Below are 20,058 nucleotides of genomic sequence, written 5' to 3'. Positions count from 1 at the left end.
TGTGATGCATTGTCTATATTTGAAAAACATATTTGAGCTTGACCAAGATTTTTTTTTTTTCAAGTCATCATTGAGTTTGGTTTTATCTTGCTTTTTGTAATATTCATAATCTCTTTAGCAATAGTACTAACCTTGCTAACAGTGAATAGGTATAGTGTCTCAGTTAGAATAGTTGGAGTGTCTCTTAGAACCTTTGAGAAGTCTGCATGAGGAATGTTTTGTTTGATTGTGTATAAGTACGTTTTTTCTGCTGCTCTTTAGGAATGTGTGGTAGCTGGAAGAAATATGTGACTGATTTGATGACGATCTGACTTTTCTTATTGTAAATATCATTCAGTATTTACCCTACTCACATTAATGGTAGCTGTGCATCATATCCATTTAATCTGACAGTTAACTCACATGACGCCGTTAACCTGATCTCCTCCATTCAGCAGACCAGCACAGATATGTGACATCGCCTCCTCTGCAAATAAGATCATAACAGTGATGGAGGCATTTTTAGTGTAGCTGGAACCAACTCAGTGCAGTCCAGGGATCAGTTGTATGATAACATGAGGAAGGGTAAAAACCCAGGTTGCAGTAATTTCATGTTGACCTCTGATCCCCAACATACCAATGCCTGCGCACCCCCCCCCCCCCTTTTTTTAATGGAAGGGTTGAATTGGCTGGAGCCCTTGGAATAGTAAGTGTGGGGATGCTCTTCATCATGGCTGAGACAGATTACCACGTGTGAAGACACAACAGTATGTGAGTATATTAGCACTGCAATCATGTTTTCTGTGTTAAATACTCTCCCAAGGGTACCTCGGATCTCACACAGCGTAAATTATCATATAGCGGGTTTTGCTGTTTCACACTCTAGCTATTTTGTCTTTCGAAACAATTCTCTGATGAGTTCAATTTCCCACCTTAGTAACTTAATAACTGGTTCTCTCTAATGAAAACTGAAACTCTTTTCTTGTCTTGAGCATTAAGTCCATCAACAAAATAAACATAGAAACGATAAATGTATTTTTTATGAAGTTATCGAAAATTCTCTCTCTTTGAATTGTATTTACATTTTAGAACAATTCCAGTGAAAGAGATTGAATTTGACTGGCTCAGACATTGCCCATTAACGTAATCTCTGATAAAAGCCCACGCCGCCTCTTCGCCTCTCTCTCTCTGATTGCCTTTAATCACTGAAGGCTCAGTACCTTTTCACATGACAGGGAAGGTCTTTAGATAAGTTGTCCTGTGTGTTCATCAGACGTGAGAGAAGACGCACAGGTTTGATGAGTTCATCCTGTCTCTCTGTTTTCTTTTTTTTTTTTTTCTTTTTTTAGCCTACTGACTCTGTCACTTCTTGTGAGGATCGGACAGGAGCATTTTAACCTTTACTGCTCACTGTCTCTGTCTTGTGCAGAATTGTGTTAAATGAGCTCTGGTGTTTTAAATGGCATGGTATTTCAGCATCATTAGCAAGATTCGTGCATTTGGGGCACCAGGTCCTAGTCAGAGCAGATTCAAAGAGCGAGGATAAAGCCTTCACATTGGGCTTGTGCTTTAGCCTTCTGCATTTATCATGGAAATGATTCAGGGGCTCAGTCATACCGTGTCATTGGCTGTTTGTGGGTAACATGACTATTGCCAGACAGCTTTTCAGCCATGCTTACACATGCACAACGTCATACATGCTTACATGCTTACACATGCACAAAGTCATACATGCTTACATGCTTACACATGCACAAAGTCATAGGCAGACGTACAGAGCCTTCACCTCACAATGAAAAAAAGATGAACAAAACTTCCAGCATATGTATGCTAATTTCCAAATGCTGGAACATTTATCATTCATGCATATACCCATAATAACACTGGGTTATTGTGGGTCACTCAATGTATATCAGCAATGTGGATAGTGGGGCTAGCCAACAGTCAGCAGGTAGACGCTGCCAGTGAATGCAACACACACACACACACACACACACACAAACACACACACACGGATATACATACAGCTGATACATTTTGAGAGTAACCACTGTTCCCCAGGCTGACAGGAAACAAAAGTAAAGCAGATGTTCTATCTGAGGATCACTGCAAATAGATATTAGTGAGGCAGGTCAGAACAGATGGAGAATGGAAATGAAGCTCTCCTGGTCCCTGCCTTAGCGGTGCTTAGGCAAGGGCTAAGAGCTACTCCTAGAGAAATAACAGAAATCCTGACCAAACTGAACAGTCTTGAATCTGTGTGCACAGCCTTAATTCCTGTGAAACTTCACACATTCCCACATGAACACACCCCCACTAAACAAAGAAAGACACACATGTGAATACACACATAGCTAGTTATCTGTGATCTGTCTACCTCCACAGACAGACAATTCTGTGCACATCTTTCTCTCCTGTCGCAGGATGTCTGATTTAAAAGACTCTTGTAGATTAATGGGAGCAATGAAAGATGGGTCATAAATATGCATTCCTTTCCCTGTGGATAACTGTAATGCTTTTCCGCTTCATTGTGCTGCCTGATCTCTCAAGTGAATGCTACACTAAGCCATGTGTGTCTCCTTGGCAGTGAGAGGCACCAGGGAACGTGGCTGCTTGGCTCTGATTGTGAAGCTGGGGTTTTTAGCAGACTTTCTGGAGACCCAGGTTGAGTCTGACTGCCTCTGAGGACAGGTACTGCAGTAAACTGTGTTAAGGACATTACCTGCAAAACAGAGAGAGAATTGAGTGTCAATATAGCAGCACTGGTTTTGGTTAGGAATCCAGCATCTCTTTGGTCAGGTTCTAGTCCTGGAGCATAGAGGAGTTATGAATCTTGTTTGGTGAAGGCTATACTGGGAGAGGATCAGTAGTAAGATACTAACTGCAGACCTGGATAAGTACCATTTGGACATTAAAAATAAAAACAAAAAAAAACAAACATTTTTTGCTCCAGTTTGAACAGTACAGAGAAGGAGCACCATAGGACAGCGAGATAAGAGGAGTAAACCAGTAGTTGAGGAACAGTTGTGCAGACAAAGAGTTTAAGATGATGTAGCACTGATAAGTAACTGTTGTGTGGCCTACAGAACAAGAAAAAGAGAACTGTAGTCATACTTGTCATGTAATGTATGTACGTGTAGATCCACAGAAGTAGCCCTGCTCTGTTGAAGGCTCGTGTATTATTTTGAGGACGGCAGAGCGTGTTGGGGAGTCACAGCTGAGACAGGACACACGAAGCCTCAATGGGGCATCCTGACAAGCTTGACGCTTTAATGACCTCCGCACTGCAGTTGCACACAAGTCATTACTGCTCTGTACTCCTCTGCCACTCTCAGCCTGAAAAAAAAAACACACACACGCACACGCACACACACACCCCTCCTCCCTCACCATCTTTTTATAACTTCATTCAACAGCACAGATTAAGATGGGGTTCCTACCCTACAACATTCTCTTTTTAACCCCTGGGAGTTCATGGCAAGCATAGGCTCCTGTCAGTCTCCCCGGGAAAAGGGCATTTTCACCTGCCAGTCTAGCAGTGCTGCCTGATGGGTTTGTCTGTCAGCAACCTTAAGGGCTTTTTTTTTTTTTTTTTTTTAATAATCCTGAGGTTCGACTTGATTCTCTTCACAGTATTTTACTGTTGCATAAGACAAATGGAAAAATGGGAAACACTGTATGTGGAGTTTAGTGTTATTAGGTCCCACAGTGTAACGTGTCAGGTCTAATCCACACAAAAAGAACACGCTGATCCTCTGACAGTTTCATCTAGTTCCCTATAGTTCAACTCAGTCCTGCAAATCACTGTTATTCACTGTAGTCTTTGAGTACATTTTTGTTCAAATATTTTTTCCCATTGTCTGGCTCTTTCCAGCAGTGTTGTGCATAATGAACATTTACAATACATGTTCAAGTGAAACTTGAGACTGATTATTGGCTCACTTCATTCCAAATTTTTGCACTTGGTTAATTAAAAGTGAATACCAATGGCAGCATATTACCTCAGTAGGAAAGAAAAATCCACTAAAACCTGGCCAGGTGCGAAAAAAAAAAAAAAAAGTTAGAAGAGTAGTCTGCGTTCAGGTCTGGTACCGCATCAGTTTGATCTGGAAAAAGAAAAGTAAAATGGAAACAACATTGGCATTGAAGTTAAAAATACAATCTTCCCAGGAACTGCTCCTGGCTCTCTTAATGACTCCTATGAGTCAGTTCTGTTTGAAGGCTTGTCTCTGCTGAGTCACCCAGCTGGAGAATCTGTCAGTGTTGGATGATCTGGCTTGATTGCTAGAAATGAGTGGAGTGGAGAAAGATGGAGAGCGTGCTGGATGGAGAGATAATGTGGCCCTATATCGCCCTGTCGTATTAACACTGTTCCTCCTTCCTGCAGTCTCACATCTGATTGTTCTGCACACCAGGTCTTACGTAAGGACACATGGCATCATTTGTACTTTCCAAAGACAGTGCCTCAAGTGTTTTTTTTCTTTGTTTGCTTTTTGTTTTGTTTTGTTTTGTTTGTTTGTTTGTTTGTTTTTGCTGTTTTAGAAGACACCCTTTCAAGTGGCATTCATCCTAAGAAGTAGTAATTCCATTTTGTGTCGGAACCAAGACTTGTTGTCCCCCTTCCAATACTCCTGAATGCGTGGCTCAGTTTATAGATGTGTTGGAAATCAGAGATGAACTTGCATCTCTTGAGTATTCATAAATACGTACATAATGCACCTAAACACATCTAAGAATAATTTTTTTTTGGGGGGGGGGGGGACTAAAATAACTCACTGCCAGGGATACTTTTTTTCTGTCTTACATAGCATGTGTATTTACTTTTTCTATTTTACTGGTGCTGTGGCTGTGAGATGATGCAGCACTGTGCTCTTAACCTGGAAGCACATGATAAGGGGTCCCCATCACTCAGGCTCAGCAGCTGATCAGGTTAAGCCCCTTCTTCACAACTGTCCAGTTATCTCCCCTTCACACAAGCTTTTGAGCCTTAACCAGCACACACACACACACACATACATTCACAAACAAACAGAAATCTCACGATAAAGCATGAAATCATGCAATTATATGACCGTGCGATCAGCTGCAGAACTTGTATACTTCCATATTCAGCCTTGCTTAACAGTCATTTGTTATGGTGTGTTTTGTCCAGAGAACATGTAGACAGTGGCATGTAGACGGTATTTTGAGGTATGATTAGTGCTTGAGGGATTAAGAAATGACAGGATAAGCAAGTGATGGATGAGAGGGTTCAGTTTAGGACACGAGGAAAAAGGTGTACATACATATATTTATATATATCTGTGTGTGTGTGTGTGTGTGTATAAACAGTAGGTGATTTGTTATTTTTTAACAGGGTGGTTAAAACAACAAAATATATATAAAAGGGCTGTGTACTGGCAAGAATCTGCCGACACTATACATATCATGATACAGGGGTAATGATTCAATAGTTTGCGATATATTGTGGTACTGTAAGCAAGGCCATACATTGCGATTTTTTAAATCTAATTTTGGGAAAACTGTCATACTATAAAGAACATACCACAGTATGCATGAAATCTGAGTTAAAAAAAAAGTTAACTATTTTATGCAACCAGAACCGTGGGATCTGCATTTGCATTTATCACAGTCCTTGTAACATCCAACATCATAGCACTACTTCCTGTGCAGTCTGAGCAAATGAATTAACATTTGCCTAAAAAAAAAAAATAAAGTAAAAGTGTTCCCCGAGTATTTGATTTTGGCATCATACATTTTGCAAACAGCATAGCTCTTGTCGATCTCTTAGTGCCTTCTTCATTGTGGAAGCCAAAATGAGCCCACGATTCAGCTCTGTACACCGCGGAAGCCGGTCTAACTCTTTCGGATTCAGCCATCGGTAGTAATGTTACTAGTCAGCTAGGTTTGCTGATGCTAACTTTAGCGGTGTGCCCTTACGCTACTTCATGTCTCAGTTTACGTTGTTACATTGGAGTGGAGAGGTCAAATGGCTGAAGATAGATTATAACACTGCTATCTACCGGTCAGGGATTTAAACACAACACTAAACGAACCACTGTCTGGCATGAATCTTTGCATGTAAACTACTAATTAAAAATCAGGACAGTGTTTCTGAGGACCAGTATAGTATCACAAAGTATAATATCACAATACTCAAGTATATATATATATATACACACACACACACACACACATATACTTGAGTATTGTGATATTGTATTTTGTGTGTATTTTGTATTTTGTGTGTATATATATATATCACAATATACTGAGTATTGTGATATTGTATTTTGTTTGTATTTTGTGTGTGTGTGTATATATATATATATATATATATATATATATATATATATATATATATATATATATATATACACACACACACACTTATTATATATTATATATATATATACACTCTTCAGTGCAGTTGTGATTATGAGGTTTACAAAAGGTCTGCAAACACTGCATTATGGCCACTCTACTGTACAGTTTTTGATTAAATGAAAATAATTTATCATCTCCAACAATCATATTCAGTAAATGAAGATGGCCCTTCATTAATGTAATGATGCTTACTTTGCCAATGTCTTTGGACCATAACTTAAGCATATAAAATGTATTATTAGGGCCAGGACCCTGGTAAATGTATGAAGAACAGACAGAGAGTGTGACTGGTTATTCCTCAGTTGTCACTCATGATTCTGAAGTGCAGATGAAATGTAGAGTGGAGAGAGAGTAATGGAACACGAATATACAGATCTGTGAGCTATAGACTCTACACTCTTCACTGCAGAGGTTCAGGCGTATCCCTAAGGCCGCACCTCCAGTTTCAGCTGCAGTCTCAATTAGCATCTGTCTGACTGGAGAAGAATGCTACGCTGAATCTTAACTCAGCATAGAGTGAGGACTACACAAAGGCAATGTGAACTTTTAACTGATGTTGAATGAAGTAGACCAGACAGTTCATTTACTGTGCTGTAGCTAGCGAGCAACCTAAAAATACTATTGATTTGACTGAAACCGGAGAGACAGCTGAGCAGCATTCCATTGATGGCTAACGTTGCTTCATTGTGGTTGGTTGCCTCTTACTAATCAATACATTTTGGTGTTTTTTGCTACATTTTGTCATCAAGCTCCTTGTAACATGGCCTCATTTGTCCTTTTCGTCCTGGTTCTCAGCCTTTTGTATTTGTTTGATTTGAAGATTGCAGACACAGTTTTCATCTGATTGACAGAGTTGCTTGGATAAATTATTTTCATACATTCGCATTTCCACAAATGGATTGGAAGTATGTTCTAAGATGCCTGCCTATGTGTACAGCAGGATCCAGGTGAGGACCTTGGCTCATTCCCATCGAGGAGAAATCAGTGAGGCTGGATATTCAACACCATTGAATGGCTTTATGGTGGCTCATAAAAAAGCCCATTGAAAAAGTATATATGGCATGAGATGATTTCTGTGCAAGTGAAATTGGATTACCCATACTGTAAAACTGAAGTGTCTTGCCTTCTGAGGGAGTCTCTGAGTGCTCTCCATCCACTGCGGCCCATATCCATTAGGGAGGCAGGAAAAAAATTAATTACATTGGTGGTAGTGGTCATGGTGAGCACCTTTGAAAGGATCCAATAAAAGTTTCTGCCGATTTTGCAGTTAGCTGTAAAGTAGGATTACTCCATCTGTGGAAACTTTCCTCTCAAAGTGGCTTTGGGATGAAAGTCCACTGAGGGAGTAGCAGACACAGGATTTGTGTCTCTGTAACTGAGAAAGTATTTGAAAAGCATTCCCTCAACGGGGACTCAGTTTGACAGAATAAAGATTTGAGGTCCCCCGCCATAACTACCTCTTTATCACCAGAGTTGTTTGCATATTAATACAGGTAACTGTCAAAATGAAGGAATAAGCAATGTTGAGTGTCTTAATTGGACCTTCAGTCCTTACGAGCCACCTTAGCACCTTCAGCGCATCTTGGCATGGATTTTGTGTTTAGAACTCTACTTTAACTCAACTCGCTTCCATAAGACTTTGCATCATGACATGTTCTATGGTCGGTTATGGAAAATGTTCTCTTGGGCTCTGCTCCAGAAACTCCTGTAAGGGTTCATTGGGTTTATATCTGAAGCAGCCATTGCATACGGCTTGCAGCTCTCTCATTTCTTCTCTTATTCTTGGTCTTATTCTTACAAAGATAGAGGCCACAAGAAAAAAAAGAGCATGATGCCATTAAGTGGGATCCATACACAGGTGACTGTGCGTGTATCAGTACATATTGTAGGTTTTGTGCCTGGAAAGTAAACATACAAAATTGCTGCTTCAGTTTGCCCCCCATCCATTATCCAGACTAGTTGAAATACCATTGTCTGTCCTCTACTGAGTAAATGTATGAACACTTTTCCCTCCTTATTATTTATATAAACGGTTTCCTCAAATCATTATTTACTTCTCACAGATATTCAGTGAGGAAGTTTCTGAGAACACATTCTTTTTTTTTTTTTTGCCTAGAGCAAGACACTGAGCGCTGCAAGGAAAAAAATGCATAAATAATTCACTGTGTTTCCTTATTATTTATGATTTTTTGGAAACTTGTGTGCATGATATTTTTTGAGGAACTACTGGTTCTCAAAACTTGTCTGAGGTCCACAGATCTTCAGCCTTGACTTGTTTTTTTTAGGAATTGACTTGTATAAAATTGACATGTTAATGCACAAAATTTGTAAATCGTAGGCAAGTGACATGCAAACAGATATCAAATGCATTACTGTGTCTCATTTACATAATCAAGTGCCTTGAATGGCAATGTCAACAGTTGGGACAATTATAAATTTGTTTTGTCGAAAACACCTACTGTGAAAAGCAATGTTTGTTAAGTTTGCTAAGTGCTTTTAGTGGACAGGGAGATAGGGAACAGTTAGATAGCTTTGTGTTCATTGTACTTTAATGGTGGTACAAAGTGATCTGACAGAGATACTACTGATATGAGCGGGCTTAAGGGGACCTCCTCTCTCATTCTTGTACACTTAGTGGAGAGCTGATGAGAAAACCAATACACTCTGTCAGCGTAATCCCTTTCAGCTTTAATTGGACAGCAGTTAAATAAAGGACAGGGAAAATAAAGATTGTTGAAGTAAAGAAGACATTTCAAAGCCATATTTGATCTACTAAACATGTTACAGTCTCCAACTCAGGAATCTCCCCCTAAGCTTTTGGTCTGTGTTCTAGAACAGACCTAATATTGAGCTTAGCACACATACATACATCCTGGGCCAAAGATGGTCCTTACAGAGGGGGGAGGGGGGTGGCATTGCACTGCTATGGCTTAACCCCTGGAATTAAACAGGACAGAGGTCTCTCTGTGTGATTATTACACCCATGCAGAGGGGTGATTAGTTTAACCTCTGACACTGACGCCAGGGGCTCAATTTTCCTGACACGTTGCAATAGAAATGGACAAATTGGCTCCCTTGACAGCCCAGGAAAATAGATCAACGCTGTTCACAACACAGAATCCCTGTAATAGTACAATGGAGCCAAACAGGGTTAAGATATGTTGTAGTCTTGTTATCTACCAGAACTTGCAGTGCCAATCGTTTTCTGCCAAACTGTTCTGATTGGGTGTTAGAATTGAATCAGTTCAGCAAATGCTCTGACAAACAGATTGTGTCATTGAGATGTAATGTGCTCTCCGCACGATGATGCTTGCAGGGGGATTAGGCTGACAGCAGCACATTCTCATTTGTGCTCAGCCCACATCAACCACGTTCTGTGGAACGCACACACTAACACACACTACAGACACACACTAGTGGGCAGACTATCGCACACACTCACGCCACACAATCATGACACTATTTATTCAAGCCTTTTTTTTTTCTAGCCTCCCCCTCTCTCTCCATACTATGAATGAGCTGTCCTATTGTCAATGGGTACAGAGCAGCAAGAACGGCTGGAAAAATACGACACAATCTCCTTCTCTTCCTTTCTCTTGAGAATGCCGCAAGATTAAAGGCTGGGGTTGGCTTGATTGCCTTGGGTTTTCAGAACAGCGTTGCATTTGCTGTCACATGTCCCCAGATTGCAAAGTTATTTTCTTTTGCATCTTTTTTTTAATGTATTCCATAAAGTCGTGAGTGACGGGTTTGATTCCTGCATGCTTCAGATGTTGTGCACAACCAAAAACAGTCATTTTTGTCATGAGCAAAAAAAGAAAACATCCCACCATCAGCGCAGAGGAAGAGGAATACGTGTATCAGAGCATCTGTTTGCTTCACGAGGATATAAAACATGATTAAGTCTCTTCTCAGGGGTAGGTACATTACAAAGCTGATTTGTAGGTATGTTTGGGTGTTTATTAGTCTAGTTGCTTATATGGTGGCATTGCATACAAATACAGGAGTCACAGTGTTTGATGTTTTTCATATGTACGATAGGTGATTTTATTTGACAGTGTGTATCCATTGCTTTGTAACCTCAGCAGTATGGTTTTACCTTTTTCCTTCACATAAAATCCAATCACTGGAGCAAAGTGTTTCTTAATCCATTCCCACAGGACCCTGTAACCTGAGCATTTTGTTTTAGTTCCACCTGATTCAGCATCATTTACAAGAAAGCACTTAATTAGTGAAATCAGGTTTGTAAATTAGGAAAATGCTTAGGACATGGCTTGAGAAATGCTTTTATAAAATTCGATTGTGTTTGGGTAAGGCTTTTGTGCTTTGGAATTATAGGATGCTTTTAATGCTATTCTTTAATTTGTCTCATACCTGAAGTGCATGTGATCCAACCTTGGCTATTGACTCCGGCTTTTGATTAATCATGGTTTATAGATTTTTTTTCGCTTCTTTAAATGATTTAATATTCATTTTCATCACCTGCTGACAAGTAGGCGCTCTTTGAACGGACATTGCTTGGTAAAGTATTCTTAGCAATCTTAAGTCAGCAGCACAATAACAGTGCAGTGTCTGTGTGTGTGTGTTTGTGTGTGTATAAATATACACACACACACACACACACACACACACACACACACACATATATATATATATATATACACATATACATATATATGTGTGTGTGTGTGTGTGTGTGTGTGTGTGTGTGTGTGTATGTATGTATATATACATGTATAGATGAGCTGTTCTGCTCCCTGCCATGTTTTATGGAGTCAGCTGGACGATAAGAGCTTTCTCAGCACACTGACTCCTCCAGCCTCCCATGGATTTGGCAGGATCTCTCAATATGGGTCCAAATAGGGAGTGAGTCCCCAAGCTTTGCACTGACTGCTGAGGTTTTGTCATTTTGCATCCTTAGTTGGGCCAGTTTTTCACATGACAGCTTGTTATCACAGAATCACTCAACCAGTTGTGATTACACCACTATCATAACCAAGCAGTGACTTTAATAAACATACAGAGAATGCACAGCTGTCCAATGGAAGCCCCTCAAAGGAGATATTGAAGCTCTTTATACTGTATTAACATAGTACAAAATAGTATTACATTCGAAGTATTAGAGCATTCACCAGTTTGACATAGTTTTTAGGATGTGGTTTGATTTCTTATGTCAAAAACAGTGCGTTCTTGACAATTCTAAGTGAGCAAATATTTGATTCAGTAGACTGGGTTAGGATCATTTGATCTGATAATTTACCTCATTCAGTCAGCTGGGTTGCATAGGGGGTAGTAAAACATTTCCCAGGAGATGAAATTCTCTATGAATAGTTAACATTAGCCCTGCTGAGTTGGCAAACTAGTGCATGTCTTGCGTGTTGTGGGAAATGAGCTAAGGGACAGTCAGCTAACGGGATAATTTGCTACCTCTCTCTCTCTTTCTCGCTTTCCTTCTTTGCTTTCTCTCCTACTGATATTTACTTGGTCACGGCGTTATTTTCTTTGTAATCACAAAAGTGAAAACGCCACCACAGTTTCCGTTCTAACAGTGACCTCTCCGTATTTTCTACTTCTTTTTCTGATTTCTATGGAGCATCTGTTACATCAATAACTCAGTGGATGCTACCATGTCGATATAGCACCTCCAGGAGGTGAAACTATTAATGAAATTCTGGGAGCAGCTGTGGAGAGCCATCACCGGGTCAACAGGCTATGAGTCGATTTCCGAGTTCTGAAATCAATCTCACATCCCGCCTGTCGATAGGTGAAAGGAGCACACTGTGCTTGTGGCATTGGACTTGTCTCACTTGTTTTTCCACACTGGTGGAAATACACTGCCGTCTGAGTAGACGTTTCCAACTAAAGAGAACACTGATTTACGGATACAGTAGCATGCAAATCATCTGAGCAGTCTTCTAAAGGATGCTTCTCTCCTTTCTTATTTTGCTCACTCTAAATGAGCATATCGACGGATCTCCGTTTTTACACATCAGGAGAAAGTGCTATGAAAGCAGGTTTTACGGTGTCCCACAGCTGAGGCCACTTTCTGCCTCAGCCCGTGCCTATCTCCTGTTTCTTCCACACCGAATACCATTATAATCCAGCTTCATAATGGCCCAGCATTAGGAGGTTTTGCCATTTCCCAGTTGGCTAATGGACAGATTAGAACTGACACAATAGACCTCGCTGACACCGCCTCTTCTTGTCATAACTGAAAGATTGAGTTCTAAATGCGGCAGGCTGAAGTGCAGCACACAGTGAAAAAAACAATATGTCGCTCAACTGGAACATTATATTATCACCACACTGTGTTAGTTTCAGCACTTCACCTCAGCCACTCTCCACAGTGTTGCTATCGAGAGGAACTATCGAGAGAAGGGATTTGAACCTAACGTTTCTGTCTACCTATCACACAGTTGTTCACCAGTGTGGGGCTTTGAACAGTGTGTCAGATTAACAAGTCAGATATTGTATCAGATGTGCGTTGGATTGTACATCTAATTAGAAGTGGAAAAGTGCTTAGAATTGCTGGGTGGCCGTTTAGCCAGCCTATATCGTGAGATGCAGAACAAGCTTTAATTTCTCTTGATGAATCATAGTGCAGTTGAGGGCTTGGTGCCATATTGTCTCATTTAGACATCCAGCAGACTAACTAGGTCACTCTTTGCAAAGCAGCATATTGCTCTGTGCTGTACAACTATTTTTGCTGCAGTTTACATTATCACTGGAAGGACACAGTCCTGGACCTCAACAGCTTTTGGTGTCAGTCTCCGTAATGCTTTTAGATGGCAAGCATATGCAAGCAGGCTATGTAAGGAGGCAAGATAGAAGACAGCCTCAAGTCCTGCTCTCAAGTCTGTCACATTGTAGTGGCTGGTTCTCACAACACTGTACAGTAATATCCTCTCTCCTGACTTGGAGAGAGAGAGAATGAGGGAGCAAGAGGGAAATTGAGAAAAAAGAAAGCAGAAAAGGAGTAGCAGTGAGAGAGGGTGACAGAAACACACAACTAAACCGACAGGATGAGACGCTGTTTAAGAGTTTTTCTCTGGTTCTATCTTTTTCATTCCATTTTTGACTGACAGCTGGAGAGTGGAGATGTGAATCGTATTATGCTGCCCGAGGACAAAAGTGTATAACATGATACTCCGTGAGCACCATGTGAAAAGCGTCCTCTTGGACAGTACAAAAACATTGATTGGAGAGGCTATCATGTCTGTGGTGAAGGTGTCTGGTACTTTGGTAACACTGATGTGGTTGATTTTAGAGCCATACGGGTGATGATCTACAAGACGAGGGTGCTTTTCATTATGTTTTTAATCATCACCATGGTTTTCTGAATAATTCCTTTTAAGTAGAAAGAGTACGTGATTGCACTCTATTGTGATGCTTGCATTACTCATCTCTAGACGATTGGGAGTCCATATTAAACTAGCATTGCTTTATAGGTCCTAATGGACAAAAGTGTGCAAATGGACTTAAGGTCAGTCTTAATGTGCTTTAGCAGTTTGCAGTTGCACACTAAACAATTCTAAAGTTAACACACATGTCTGCTCTCTGACACAAACATCTCTAATGGGTTGAGGAAATGTATAGCCCAGTGTGAAGTATAAAGTGATCTGATGCAGTGCCAGTGTGCCAGATCTCACCCACTCACACAACAGATTTTCAGAGAAGCACAACATTCCATGTCTCCTTTTCCCTCTCGAGCAAAATGTGTGGAGATGCACTTGCTTCAGACAACATTATTGTTCTCTCTCCCTCAGTTCTCTCCATGGGAGTTCTGGGGAACATTTTGTACGCAGAAGATGTCGACGCTTCAGAGTCATTACAGCGGATACTGCAGAACGAATAACTTGCCGTTCGTCACAGTGAGCAGCAGTAATCTGTTTGTGTTACTGTTGTCCTTGTTTGAAGATTGCATTCACCACAGTCGTGGCTTGCTCTCCTGGAGAGAGCCCACTGTGTCTCTGAAAACTGTTAAACAGTATGTTGTGGCAGGAAAGTATTTTTCTGGTAATGAAACTATGAAAATTTAATTGGAGTTAAAGATGGAAACCTCTTGAGTCTATGTAATCTATCCCATGAAAACCACCATTGACATTCCCGATGGCTTTATTACTTGGACTCTATGAGTTTGTCCCTGCACATGACCTGTTAGACCAGAACAGTATATGACTTGTAAGACTGTTTTACATTAACAGGTGCTAATGTTAACAAAGAATGCACAGACAGCAGTTGAACATTAAAGAAATATTCCTGAATCCAAAATTATGTAGAGCCACTTCAAACCACTGCTCAAAAAATTACATGCTCAATAATGAACAGGATCCCCCCCCCCCCCCCCCCCCTCACTTCGTCTTAGAGATTGAAGTTACCATAGAAAAGCCCTCACAGGATAATGTGGTTAATTATAGCTGTCCAACATCAAAGGTCCTCTTTGAAGTTGTCAGCATGGGATGCATGTAGCCAGTGCTGTCAGAAGGTGTAATCTGTGACTAAGACACAGGCATCATAGAGTTATCATCAGGGATTTCTCCACTGGACGTGACAAACACAGCCAGCTGGAGAAGTGTAGCAGCTAGTATGATTCTCTCACTATGCTGAATTACATCGCCATTCTTTGTCCCAGCATGCCAACTGCTCAATTTTGGGGGGAGAGACATGAAATGTGTTGCCTTGGAGTCTCTCCTGGCTCATGTCTGTTGTCTTGATTAGTGACACAAAATAGTTTGATTGACAGATTGTACATAATGAAGCAAGGCTTTTGGCAGAGGGCCTGTCTTTGCTAAAGAGAATCGAATGGCAGAAGGAACCAGCAGATCTTCAGAAATTTGCTTTTTATATTGAGGGACTGATTTATCAACTAATTGAGCTTTGAGATATTTTGGAAAGTAACTTGATGATTTTTTCCTTTTCTTCTTTTCATTACATTATTTCGTGTCTGGATAGTCAGCAGTACTCACAGACGTGGGGGTAGTGTCCAAGAAACTGTTGAGTGCTGTCGTTTTTTTGGCTCATGTCACAATCAGTTAAATAGAGTAGTGGCATTTAGCTGACTGTGATACAGAGAAATGGTGTGATTGCAGTCCCATCATGATAGAGAGATGACTGCTTGTGATAACATATGTAGAATGTTATCTTTATCATGTAGGGTTAGGCTTGGCACCAGCTATCTTCATGCTACAGTCGTGATTGACCAGGTGATGAGGTGGAAACAGATGTGTGATAGTGGCACCAGATCCCTCTCAATTTCTCTCTCTTTTTGCTGTCTCTAGGGTTTGAAACTGCACTTTTCATAAATGCTAGTGTAATAGAAGAATGGTCTTCAATTTTCACGCTCTGTTTATCAGTCATCAGTCACTCTCCCCACCGTATCAAGTAGGATGCTGTGGGGAGAGTGTGTGTGTGTGTGTGTGTGTGTTTGTATATGGCGAGGCGGGTCACAATTTTAGGTCATTAGTATCTTTAAAGTGTTTACCATATAAGCATAAACCTCTTTTAACACCTCTGTTGCAGAATGCTCATGTGCTAACATAGTCAGCAGCAATTAAGTGAACCTCAGGAGCTCAGAGAAGCCTAATTACTACTCTGTTACAAGAAAGCTTGAGGAGTTCATTTACACCTCAAGTTAGTCTCATAACCCCCTCAGTGCAAACTGACATTTGCACTTGTTGGGATGCCATTTATTTCGGTCAGTGGGGGTAAATATTGATTGAGGAATCAATATTATTGGAAAAAAGGTTAGGTTGGTGAAACGTGACCTTAAGATCCTAGCAAGACGTAAGCCCGTATGAAATATTCTAAACATGCTGGGCTTTGCAGTCTTATGGCAAACGGAGATGCCTTGAATCAAACCAGTGACTAGTTGATTTCTTGGGTCAAAAATAAATACCTTGACCAATCACTGATTGTGTTATTGATTTCATACATTTTGTTGTTTCTGTTTATATACCAGGCTTGAGAAACCCTGACCCTGAGTCTTCTTTTCTTGACATAAATGCAGATTCATGGTGTTTCCACCTCCTGTGTGGATATTGCATCACCACCTTCTCTTTTATTCTTGAAGTGACTCCCTTTCCCCCCTAAATATTACGAGCAACGTGAATATTCCTCCTAATCACAGTGCAAGGGGATTACTGCTCCTGCATAAGCCTGATAGACAAGATCATTCAGGTTTCCATCTCTCTCTCTCTCTGTCTCTCTCTCTTCTCCCCTTTGTTTCTGTGTAAGTGGCCGACATGTTGCATCAGTTAAATGGGCCATTTTTGTTGGCTTAGCTTTACTTTAATGAATAGATTTCTGCCCTATTTGTGTAAATGCTCTTGGATTAAAACCTGTGTGCTTTGATGCCCTTGACAGTAGCCCAGTGCTAACACCATTGTCTACTCCACTGTGTAGGTACAACCAGGCAGCCTAAGGAGGGAGAGGTCCCAGGAGTGGATTATAACTTCGTCACTGTTGATCGGTTTATGGAATTGGAGAAAAGTGGGGCCTTATTAGAGAGTGGAACATATGAAGGTAAGGTCAATGCTTGATTTGGACATGAAAAGTTTTTTTTTTCTTAACTGGCCAAATCACTGTAATTGAACCTTCAGTTTCAACCAAAAGTCTTTCTTCACAGCTGAACAATTTTGGTTGTTCAGATGATTAACCTACTGTCAGATGCTGTCAGCATTTTAATAAAAAACAAACAAACAAAAAAAACATCAACGCAGACTATGAAGGTCAAAAGTGTTCCCCTACAGCCTCTGCAGAAGTCTCCACAAATGAGTCTGCACTCATGAGTCTAATGGCATCATCCTCAGAGTAAATACAGTTCTCTCTCTCTCTCTCTCTCTCTCTCTCTCTCTCTCTCTCTCCGTCTCTGTCTCCCCCTCTTTCTCCCTTTCTTTCTCTCTCCCTGCCCCTCTCTCTCCCCCATATCTGTTTGACTTAAGGCTGACTGTGTGAAGTGCTTGTTCCACTTTGACTGATGGGAGCTGTGTGGTGGCTCCACTCAGAGGAAGTATTAACTGTGTGTCTTCCACTTCCCTGAGACTTGAATCTAGCCGTTACTGCCATGGCAGAAAAATAAATTGCAGATGGTCAATTTAACGGCTGGTTGCTAGAGGTGATGTTAGATTTTCTTCCGATTTGTTCTGTATATCATTCAGAGTGTCTGGCTAAGACCAAATATGACTGTCCTTTTGAGTGGCTACCCTGCAAAATAAATAAATAAATAAACAAACCATGTTTGATTATGTAATGCTGAATTAAAGAACTGAGACAGGCAACAGGAACTAGGAGTGTGGGAGGGACGCGGTGGTGTTCAGATAAATTAAAATGTAGCACGTAATATTTCAACATTATTTTGAATAACTGCATAACAGGAGGTGACATGCCTAGGCTAAACATGATATTGGATTGCATTTTCTGTTTGCTAACACTTTTCAATGCTGTGTGTAAGTTTGTCACAAATTTGCATTGCTATATGCTAGTATTGTAATGGTTTTATATGGTTGTGTATGTAGTTACTTATGTGTTGATTAACTAAATATCTGTAAATCTGTTAAAGTTAAGAATTTGGTAGGGGTTTCTAGAATGACAGCCCTCTAATTTCATTGTAAGCGCAGTTCCCTCTAAAAGTTTCTGGAACCTTCTAGAGCTTACGGAATTTTGCAGAGCTTTCTGGGAATTCCAAACAAGTCTGTGAAATTTTTGAGTATTGTTAAAGCCTGTATGGGCACAGTTAGTTTACAGAGGGAGTCAGTATTCAGTAGAAATCTAGTAAGAACCTGAGAGTCAAGAGGAACATTGGATGGATAAACAAGCATGGTTACTGCAAAAAGATTATATCCAGCTGCAGTTGGAAGAGTGTTTTCAGTATGTATTGGCACATTTCAAATGCGTTAGTATTTAATAAAGAGCTTATGCCAGTACTTGAGTGTTGATCATTCTTGGGTAGACCTACTCCAGCCACCAAATCTTCCAATCCAGCTGGGTCAAAACAATAATACAGTTGTACTCCCTTTACCCCAGTATTTGTCAGAGACTAGTTTTCCTTTACCAGTACGTGATTATCTTTCTCAGTGCATAAACCTGCAAATGATAGTGTTTTACACCTTTTTGTATAGGAATTATTCTTGTATTGGGTTAGAGAATCTGGCTAAAAGAATTTGTCATTTCGCTGTCCTTTGCTACCCTACACTGTAATTGTAGTAAAGGCTTATTTTTCAGAATGTACTAACCAGTCTGACCACAATTGTTATCAGTTTCCCATCTGTACAGCTCCATGGTACTTTGTCAGTAAGTAGTGGTGTCTGTACCCAGTCTTCTGCCAAGGAGTCTCAAGGGAGCCAGGTCTTTGTAAACAAGCAAAACACAGACATTGCCTTTGAGGAGGACAGTCCAGGTATCACAGTCTGCCATGAGTCCAGTGGGCATCACAGAACAAGTTTCAGTCTAGTGAAGTAAGATTCTCAGTGTGGGACAAGTGTGAAAATGTCTGAGAGGAACTCAAGGGACGGCGTCAGGCTAAGGCAGCAAAATAGTGAGAGGACTGTTGATGTGAAGGGGACAGACATTCTGAGCATGTAGAGCTCAGAGACACGGTTATGTACTTAGTTAAAGCTGATGAACACTGGACCTGATGTGTGATTGATGTGCTATGAAAGGAAGTGAAATATAAGCATCACTAACATGAGTGGAAATGGTTGGCTGGTCAGCGATTTAGATGTCACAGGCTCCAATGCAGGACCTCACATGGCAATAATAGCGTCACACCCTAGAGACTTTGTGTGACCCCACAAGGGTGTTTCAATAGGGGCATATAATGTACCACAGCCATAGATTTCACACTATTTCACTATGGGTTATCTTCTGTGGGCATATTATATTTTCAAAACTTCTTTTTTTTTTTTCGATTTCTTGCTCATGTTGTATAATGGAAGAGCATTGACTGGTATCCTATCTCTTTCTCTCAGTGTTAGATCATGAAAGGAGCCTCAAAGAGACTGTTTTATCTCAAAATTTAATCAAGGTTCACTGCCTTTAATGCACATGAATGTAAATTCACACAGGGCAGGAAATGAAACTGTTGCAGTCATCTTTGCACTTGGTTTTCTACCTTGCACAAAAGAAAACTGGATGCTGTGGAAAAGTGTGTGTGTGTGTGTGTGTGTGTGTGTGTGTGTGTGTGTGTGTGTGTGTGTGTGTGTGTTTGTGTGCATAAATGTTTCATCTCTGACATTGCTGAAAACGTAATTGACTCTTAGTCTTGGGGTTTTCTGTTTCTCCTTTGTTCTGGTACAGATAACTTTTATGGCACGCCCAAGCCCCCAGCTGAGCCAACTCCGCTGCTGCTAAATGTAACGGATCAGATCCTGTCGGGTGCCAGACCCAGTTCTGAGGGCAAACGGAAACGGAATAAGTCAGTGAGCGACATGGAGAAGGCTGGCATTGATCCTCCAGAGGAAGAAGAGGAGGAGAGACCCATTGTAAATGGCAATGGAGTGGCCATCACCCCAGGTTAGCCATGCCTTCACTGCCTGTCATAACAGCCAGAACACAGTCACATTCAACAACATGTCCTCAGAGCTATGCTAACAAGATCAAGATATGACCCCAGGCACTAGAACGCAGCATAACAGCACATAGCAACAACTCTATAGTCTTGATCATCACATAGAAACTGGTGTTGTCAGGGTGATA

General features: G+C 40.7%; 1 protein-coding gene across 1 annotated transcript in view; it reads left to right on the top strand.

Moving 5' to 3' along the window:
• magi2a (membrane associated guanylate kinase, WW and PDZ domain containing 2a) overlaps window positions 1-20,058 on the top strand; it is a 121,945-nt gene that overhangs the window by 58,888 nt on the left and 42,999 nt on the right. The window contains exons 3-4 of the mRNA XM_030767767.1: window positions 16,768-16,887; window positions 19,660-19,875. Of these exons, the coding sequence (XP_030623627.1) occupies window positions 16,768-16,887; window positions 19,660-19,875 (336 nt within the window). The remainder of the gene's footprint in view (window positions 1-16,767; window positions 16,888-19,659; window positions 19,876-20,058) is intronic.

This window comes from Chanos chanos, chromosome 1 (assembly GCF_902362185.1).
Source record: "Chanos chanos chromosome 1, fChaCha1.1, whole genome shotgun sequence".
NCBI lineage: Eukaryota > Metazoa > Chordata > Actinopteri > Gonorynchiformes > Chanidae > Chanos > Chanos chanos.
This window is presented reverse-complemented; position numbering and strand designations above follow the sequence as displayed.